Here is an 8,743-nt window from a genome sequence, read left to right on the forward strand (position 1 = left end):
TGGAAAGTCAAGAAAGTATAGGGGGTTAAAATGTAATTTTTGAAAAATATAAGGGTCAAAATAAAATTTAGGTTAAGTAAAGGTGTAGAAATGTAATTTCTAGAAAGTCTTGGGGCCAAAATGGAATTTCAAAAATATAGGGGTCAAAAGGGAATTTCAGGAAGATTAGGGGTTAAAACGAAAATATGTAAAGGTTTGGGGTCAAAATGTAATTTTAAAAAATATGGCTGACTGGGTAGGGTGAGGTGGCCGTGTTGATACGTGTCAGAATCATACTAGGTTGATCTGGTCAGAGTGATGACATGTCAGTTAACGTCATCATCTTCAACCTCCAACAGGCTCGTGCGGCGTGTGTACAACGATGACGATGAGTGAACTTCCATTGACAGCATGTGGGGGTGCGTGACAATGTTTCTGGCAATGGGGAACATCCTGTTCCATGGTTTGGGACCTCTGAGCATGATGGTGATGTCATTTTTTTGAAAAAATGCTTGGATTGCAAAACACGAGAACGTTAGGGACTCCTTTTTTGAGCTTTTTTGCTTTCTAGCATACTTTCTCAATTGTAACTCACTCTCTCGCTCTCTAGACCAGCTCTGATACCAAAATGGCATAGAACCAAAACAAAACTTCCATGTTTATTCTCTAATCAAATTGTTCTCCATACACAGAGGAAAGCTTTCTATTTATACTACTAGGATAGGGAGGGGGTTACAACTGGAATGATAACCGAAACTAAAATGAATACAAAAGATTAATGCTTTGTGAAACGGATTAAAATGGATAGACATTAATGGTGAAATATTGTAATGCTATGGCTGGCATTTTCCTCATCAACGTTATTCCATTTCAATTTAAATTATAAGAATATAAATACTCAGTGCTGGTAAGAGAACTTTGTCATTTTTTGTAATTCTACTTGATTTAGGTTAATTAGCTTGAGCCTCATTAAGTCTTCTAATTATACGTGGGCCCTAGATTTTATGTGGTCTAATTCAAAAAAAAAATTAAAGCGAAAGTTTTAGTCTAGCCTTTAGATAATTATCGCCATTACACCTCTACTTTTAAGTTTAACATTAAGCGGTTATAAATTTAAGTAATTAAAACTATATATTTGATAAACATCATTTATGGATGCATTTTGACATTTTGTAATTTAATTCGTTTGTGCGTGTCTACAAGGCTAATCAAAATTGCAAATATAAAATAAATAAAATGAAATATTAAAACATGAAATTAGAAAGATAAATTTTATATAATTTTTAAAAACTCCTCTCATCTATATATATCCCAATCCAATTCTCCTAGTCACTATTGGTCAAAGAGTACATGACCATGACACAGTTTTAGAAAAGGCCACCGCATCGAAATTCTTGAATTACATAATAACTAGCTATGCTGGTGTGATGAAGACAAGTTCAAATATAGAGTCCATTCCAAAAGATATTTTGAAATGGGAAAGCTCTCCATACTTATAATCTTATTTCACTTATAAAACTTCTTAATATGAGACTCAGGATAACTTGTGAGTTCAAATGGTCTCCTCCTCAAACCTCCACAACTATATAATATTTTAATTTGGTTATGAATGAAAGATGGTTAACAAAGGTTTTATCTAGTTTATGTACTTGTTTGGTTTTTTGTTAGTTAAAAGTCAATTTCTCAAAAATTTATTTAATAAAAATTAATTTAGTGAAAGTCAATTAATATTTGGATTACCAATTTTTTTCTTCAAAAGTTAATTTGATGAACTAAAAGTTGTTTGGATTACCAAAAATTTAACCTGACGTTAAATTCTTTTGAATGTACAATTGCTAAAAGTGACATTATTTTTATGATATGTAATTTTTACAGATGTTTGAAAAATAAATGTGATAAAAATTTTAAATAACATAAAATTTGATATGTTAAATAATAAGAATAAAAATTATAAAATTTGATATATTTAACAAAAATATAATATAATAAGAGAGATCAGGGAAGACCAACAAAGTTTAGTTCAGTTGGTAAGGATTTCATCTATAACTCACAAAGTCATGAGATCAAATCCTGCTACTGATATAAGGACCTTGTTGGTGGGCCATCTATAAAATATATCTATAAGAGCTATTTGAATTTGGAGGTATGTTTTGGTCCTAATGAGTACTCAAGATTAAACTTTATTGGTATCAAAAAAGAGAGAGGGCAAGGAGTTAGAGAGAGTAGTTTTCTTTAAGGATGTTAATGGATGATTCATTCCTTGCTAAACCATACATTCTAATTTCTAATTGATAGGTTTCTTGCAATAAAAATCATGAGTTAATATGCAACTTAGATCTTGAACTATAGATCCAAAGGTGATTTGGACCTTAAACAATAAAAATTAGTATAATTTTGCCCCTACCATTAAATTAAAGCAAACGTCCATTTTATTTAAACTAAGTCCCAATTTGTGATTTTTATCAAATTCCATTCTCCCCTCTCTCCTACCTTCTTTGAGGAAAATTGCATATTAGGCCTCATTTTTTTTAAAAAAGTAACAAACGTTTGCTTTAATTTGACGATGGGGGTAAAATTGTACCAACTTTAATTATTTAAGGTTTTAAATGTACCAAATAAGAGTTTAGGGTTGAAATTGTAACATCTCAATTTTTAATTCCTTGATTTACTAAGATTAATAAGGATAATTAAGTAAGTTGATGTGGTCTGTGCTCAGAGGAGAATAATAAGTGTTTTTAGTTGGAATTTTAAGTATAATTTAGGTCCAAAGTAAAATTGGGTCACTTAGGGAACAAAAAGTGAAGAAAAACAAGATAAAAAGCCTCTATACCACATGACGCGATGCGTCACGATGTATAAGGCCATCAAGTGAGAATTTGCCTTCTCTGTACCACATATTGCAGTGTATGGGGATAGGTACCACAATGCACAGTGTGAATTCTCTAAAATTTAGACATAAACTAATGTGAAAAACAAAAAGGAAAGGAAAGGAAAATGAAGAAGCTCACATTTTCTTTGCTAGGGCATAACCTAAAGGAGGATTTGAGAAGGTTTGAAGCTCCACATCATCCAAGGTAAGATCTTTAAACCATTATTCTCCTTTTCTCTTTAATTTTCTCAAGTATTTGAGTTAGGATTTGATTGTGAAAGATGATTTTTAATCCATATAAATTATGAGCCCAAAGTTGTTGACTTAAATGGAGTTAATGGGACTAGATTAGAGTATATAAACCTAAGTATAATGAATTTTTGGTGTTTTTGGATTGTTGGGCACCATTAATATCCAAAATTTCATTTTTATGGGTGGTTGGAAGATTGTGATGCCATTAATAAGAATTTAATGATTTATTAATGTTATTGAGGACTAAGGTAACTAACTAATAAACCCAAAGGATAGGCTTAAATTCTTGTAGAGTGAATATTGGGCAATTTAGAAGTAGAGATTGAGGGTTTAATGTTTGAGTTAGTAATATTGATGAAATTCAATTTGTTGATTGTAGTCTTGACTCTTGATCACCTATTTGGCTTGGGAATTCAATCTTGGAAGCTCTTATATTAAGGGATAAACTTTTAACCTCTCAAAAGATTTAAGGTAACTAAAGGAACTTTACTTTGAGTAGTTATATATTAATTGATTGTAAATAGATTTCTAATTGTGAATGTTGCATGCATGGATTGATTTTTAATGTAAAATCATGTATTAGCTTCAATAAGTGTATGAAAATTTGAATGTGCATAATGTTATTTTTGGCTTGAAATGCAAAATGTGAAAAGTAGCTAGTTTTAAACTATGAACATGCATGTCTTAGGGAAGACTAATGTGGTGTTGTGTTGAGGTAAATGTGTGTTAATGAAGAAATGAATTAGTGTGATAAATTAGGAGAATGTGATGAAATGTTATTGGATGCTCACTTAGATAGTGCATGATCGTGAACCCAATGTGTGAATGTGATAAACAATAAATGAAAATGTAAAAATGAGTGAGTGTCATTTATGGCATGATCAGTGGGCGGGAGTTTGCTTAGAAATTGGGAGTAGAGAAAAAATCTCTATAATATTTAGGCCGCCCTCTGGTGTACGAGGGTATAGTCTTATCCCATAGTTTTTTGAGGGATTGTTCTATAGTCTGTTGAGAGATTAGAACCTAGCTTTCTCTACCAGTTTAATGAGGAGAATAGTCTAGGGTATGAGACACCCTAAAAATTCAAGAATGGGGGAAGCCATAGTTTAAGAGTGAGTCATGTGATCTTTAGCCGGGTCACACCTTACAATTGCTAAGCTTAAGTAGTCCAATCACACGGATAAAGCCCTATTCAATGTTATAACCTACAATTTCAGTCTAAGAAAATAAGGAGGTTATAAGGTTGGTTGATCATTGCTTATATGAATATATGACGTGTCACGCATGTTGAGTTGTGGCAAGTCGTGTGAATAAGAGGTTATGTCACATATATAAGAATATGGTGACAATGCAACTAGTATATGTGAGATAAAGAAGTTATTAAATGAGAAATGATGAGTTTGATATGTGTGAGTATGTTTTAAGTGCTTAATTTCATATGCATATGCTTGTTTTATAATTAATATATAACTGCATAGGGTAGGTTTTACCTTAGTTACTGAGTGGCTAGACTCACCCCTTTCATTTAACACTTTTCAGGCTCTAACTTTAGTGCCGAGAGGGAGAAGACTCGAGAGGCTAGGAATTAGCACATTTCTATAGTATGCCTCTAGTTTAGATTCATTTGTGTAATAGCTTATGTTTGCTAATTTTAGGTTGCATGCCATTACACTTGTACTATTTTGTTGTTACAAATGTTTGATTTGTATTTTAAGCCCTTAGTAATTGTGTTTGTTGAGATATATATATATTTATAGGGCTAAAATACTATTGCACGTGTAAAAATTATGATTTGAACATGTTATAATGATTTTTGATGCAATGTAATAGAAATTTGCCTTCCCCTCTGTTTTTGGCAAAATGAGGTTGAGGAGTGAAATTATGCTATACTTGTGTTTTGGTGTGTATGATGTGTTGTACTAGTAGTCTTAAATCCAATAGACATGGTCCAGGTGTTAAGAAAGGCTTTTGGCACTTGTTGAGGGTTTTGAATACTTATTTTATGTGAAAATTGTGACAAGTGATTAAAATGTGTCTGAGTGTTCAAATTCCTGATGTGACTTGTTTTGAAAGTAAAACTCGTGCCATTAGCTAGTTCATGTAAAAATCTTTTTATAGACACCTAAATCATATCATTCAGATATCGGACGGAGAATTGGGACATGTTGAAATTTTTTCAATTCTGCTATCAAATGACAATAGAAATTACTAATTTTTATGTGCAACATGCCGCGGCACATTGCCCTGCTACATATTAAAAGAGTTATTTTCACTAGTTTTTGATTTTTTTCACTCCTATAATGTATCACATGCTTCTGTAACTTATTTTACTCTAATAGAAGATATCTTAATTGTTTTAAACTCCTTGTGATTATAAAAAAAATTTTGGGAACCCTTACTTTTGAATTAAGCTTGATAATCACTCTTTGAATTAATCCTTTGATTATCATGAGTTATATTAATTAATTGTGTTTAGTAAAGTCAAATTTTACAAAAATCAACCTGCACCTATAGCTTAGGGTTCAAATTACATGTTAACCCAAAAATCATTAAGGAAAATAAAATAAGGACCAAAAAAATGTAGACATGGTGCCCCGTGTGCCTCTTATATCAATTGACGTTAAACAAAATTAATACAAGGGAGAGAGAAGATTATGAAAAAAGAACGGAAGTGTTGGAGGGGGAGAGAAAAAGATTGGGAAGTCAGTTAAAAAGCTAGCCAAAGTTAGATTTGCTGAATCTACTTTCAATAACATTCTTGAGGAAAATCTGAAAAGCCAGTCTGCGCGCTCAAAAAATACCTTTTAAAAAGTGAGAAAATGCTTCTCAAAAATTGAGAGTTATATGCCCAAATGGGTCCATATATGAGTTTGAATCTTTATAAATGATTTTATTTATATGTAATTGGTGAGTATTTTTTTTTTTTATATGGATGATTGAGTTAGATTCGAGCATTAACAGGCACAATTGGGGATAACTCAATTTCCAAAACACGTTTTCTACGCATAATTAACTCAAATCCAAAAGCCTCATACTTACATGGCTATAGTTCCTCTCATTAGAACCAACGCTTGTTTGTAATTTGTAAGTATTTTTCTGACAAATGTTCTTTGAATTATAACACCTACCCTAAATAATGAGAGACAGATTCAAGATGTAGATACAGGCATCTTTCATGTGCTGTTTATTTCAACTAAATGATCTTTTTTTATTACTTTTTATCAAAGTTTAATGCTTCTTTTACTTTAAATGTAGTATCCAAAAGTTAATTTTCTGACTGCCAATTTATAATTTAAATTGAAAAATACAATGATAATAAAATTTGAATTGTACGAATGTAATTAATTTGAAATAAAATGTACACCCGATCTAATTGTTTTTTGCACTGTTCACATATCATGTACACAAAGTAAATTCAGTACTTTGCAAATTTTGTGTGCATTTGAAGCGTACACGATTTGATTTGGAGACAAGACCATCCCCCACACCCCCAAAAATTAAAAAAAAAAAACTTTTTCCCAAAAAAATCTGGATCTAATAAGTTCTAAGCCAATGCCTTTTTTCTTTTCTTTTTTTTTTCCAGGGCATTCATGTATATTCTTATCAAAGACAATCTTATTCAAAGAATAATCAAATACCAAACATGAGCAATTCTTTTAGTAGGATTCAAATATTGACTTGCCCCATTGTAAGAAATTAGTCTCTTAGATCAAACATATTGCCAAGCCCATGCTTGATAAGTGGGAGTTGCCGTCAGTTTTATGCGGCCGATTAAATGAGCTCTTGGAAAAACAAAATAAGCCCACAAACTGGGATGAGATCCGCCCACGGGCATGATCCTGAAAATCTCCTAAATTATAGAATATAAAGAGGTTAATCAATTGAGTCACAGTTTTTAATCATATCTGGCCGCACCATCGGACTCACATTTCACATGCACTTAAAATAGCCACTCGCAGGTTCTTCACGAGATCCCTTATCGTCAAGCTGCAACCTTCCCCCATCTGCATAAAACAGTAATCAACCATGTTTCTGTTTCATCATCTTGATCCCTGAGGCTTGGTTGATTGATTCGTTAGTTAAGTTTTGTTTGAGACGAGCTAGGAATTAATTTCTGTACCTGAGCAACAATAGTGACGTCAAGATTGGAGTCCCCGAAGGGCAAGACGCTGCTGTTGACAGCAAAGAGATTAAGCTTCTGAATCTCTGCAAGTATCTTCACCAAAAGTCCCTTCTGTTTCTGGCAATGGATTCGAATCAGCACTTCCTTCTCCAACACTCTTGCTTCCACTTCAGGAAGCCATGGTCCTTCTTCTTCACCAACACTCTCTAGCTTTTCACACGTCACCACAGATTCAACCCTTCTTTTCTTGTTCTGTTCTTCCAGGAAACTCAATCTCTCCTTCAGCTCCTTCACGTACTTGATTGCGTCCCCAAGCACCGAAGCCTTGTCCATCTGTGTTTCATAACATGTTTTCACTTTAATTGGTATTTACTGAAATATATATTTAATTATCGCAGGAATGTGTGCATATATATAGAGTATATACCTTTTTGAGGCCAGGGACGAGTGCAGAAAGAGCAATGAAGCTCTGGCTGAGCTTTTCTCTTCGTTTTCTCTCAGCCATGATGTGATCACTGACGTGAGGAACGGGCCTGTTGATGCCTTGAGAGGATTTGGATTTGGCTTCAAAGTTGTGACTTTGGGAAAACCCATTAAGGGATTGAACTGAGAAATACTGTATACCTGAGGACTCTTCGTTGTTTGGCTTCAAAGTAGGGGATGAAGAGTTAATAGAGTGATCGAAGGACACGAGTTGAGAAGAAGACGAAGGATCAGATATGGTGGAGCTCCAACAATGATTGGTCTCAGCAGTAGTGCATGAATTATGTGAAGAGTAGCTCTCACAAGACAAAGATGGCTGCGAGTATTGTCCCAGAAGAACAGTACTGGCTATGTCTTGTGAAATAAACTGATCATCATCGACACAGTTCAGGTGGCACAGCGTGGGAAACAAATCGTAATGAGCATCCATTTCCTGGTATGACAAACAAACTGCTAAATCAGCATGAAATCATTGAAGCAAAGAAATGCTCAAACGTGCGCATACAGAATTATTAAACCACTAGGAATTTATCGAGTTTGTTTTCAGCATACCAGGTCAGAAAACCAGCTGACTGGTGGTGATGAGTCCATTGATAGTGTTTTGATTTTGTGAAAGATCAAACTCGAAACTCGAAAGCAAACTAAGGTTACTGTTTATCCCGTGAAACTATGGAAGAACGAGACTTGATTGTTTCACTTTCAGAGCGACATTCATTTAAGGGACAAGCTATGCCTTCAATCCTTCGATCATTTTGTAGCCACTAGATTGGATCGTGAAAGAAGCAATTGAAATCATCCACGTGTGAAGAAATTAGACAATAGTGGTCTTCGAAACAGAATAAATAAAAATTGGCAGCGTTGATGAATGGTGAACATTGCTGACGCGTTGTCTGAGCTTAGTCTGGGATGAGTTGTAATTAAGGATATTAAATAAGGCTAACAAGAAATTGGCGACTTGACCTTGCACGATATGAAGCATCTCAGCTATATATAATATCTCAGCTATATATAATTAATTAAGGTTTGGATTGATAGAC

The 8,743-nt window shown here is 33.5% G+C and overlaps 1 protein-coding gene across 1 annotated transcript; it reads right to left on the reverse strand.

Annotated features, from left to right (window-relative positions):
- Positions 1-6,570: 6,570 nt before the first annotated feature.
- Positions 6,571-8,525, reverse strand: LOC129310279 (transcription factor bHLH18-like). Its single transcript, XM_054952091.1, has 4 exons — positions 8,259-8,525; positions 7,651-8,139; positions 7,221-7,556; positions 6,571-7,104 (listed from the first exon to the last, which is right to left on the reverse strand). Exons 1-4 carry the CDS (start codon positions 8,295-8,297, stop codon positions 7,024-7,026), a joined length of 945 nt encoding a protein of 314 aa, XP_054808066.1. The 5' UTR covers positions 8,298-8,525; the 3' UTR covers positions 6,571-7,023.
- Positions 8,526-8,743: the final 218 nt, after the last annotated feature.

Source organism: Prosopis cineraria, unplaced genomic scaffold, assembly GCF_029017545.1.
Source record: "Prosopis cineraria cultivar Desert tree isolate PC_DT_omini unplaced genomic scaffold, ASM2901754v1 PC5, whole genome shotgun sequence".
NCBI classification, from domain to species: Eukaryota; Viridiplantae; Streptophyta; class Magnoliopsida; order Fabales; family Fabaceae; genus Prosopis; species Prosopis cineraria.

What these genes read in the sequence shown, in the direction of transcription:
- LOC129310279 (XM_054952091.1), bottom strand. Translation starts at nt 8,297, where the DNA reads ATGGACTCATCACCACCAGTCAGCTGGTTTTCTGACCTG. An exon ending in TCGTCCCTGGCCTCAAAAAG is followed by an intron (nt 7,557 to 7,650) that starts GTATATACTCTA and finishes TATGAAACACAG; the next exon opens with ATGGACAAGGCTTCGGTGCT. An exon ending in ACGTCACTATTGTTGCTCAG is followed by an intron (nt 7,105 to 7,220) that starts GTACAGAAATTA and finishes TGTTTTATGCAG; the next exon opens with ATGGGGGAAGGTTGCAGCTT.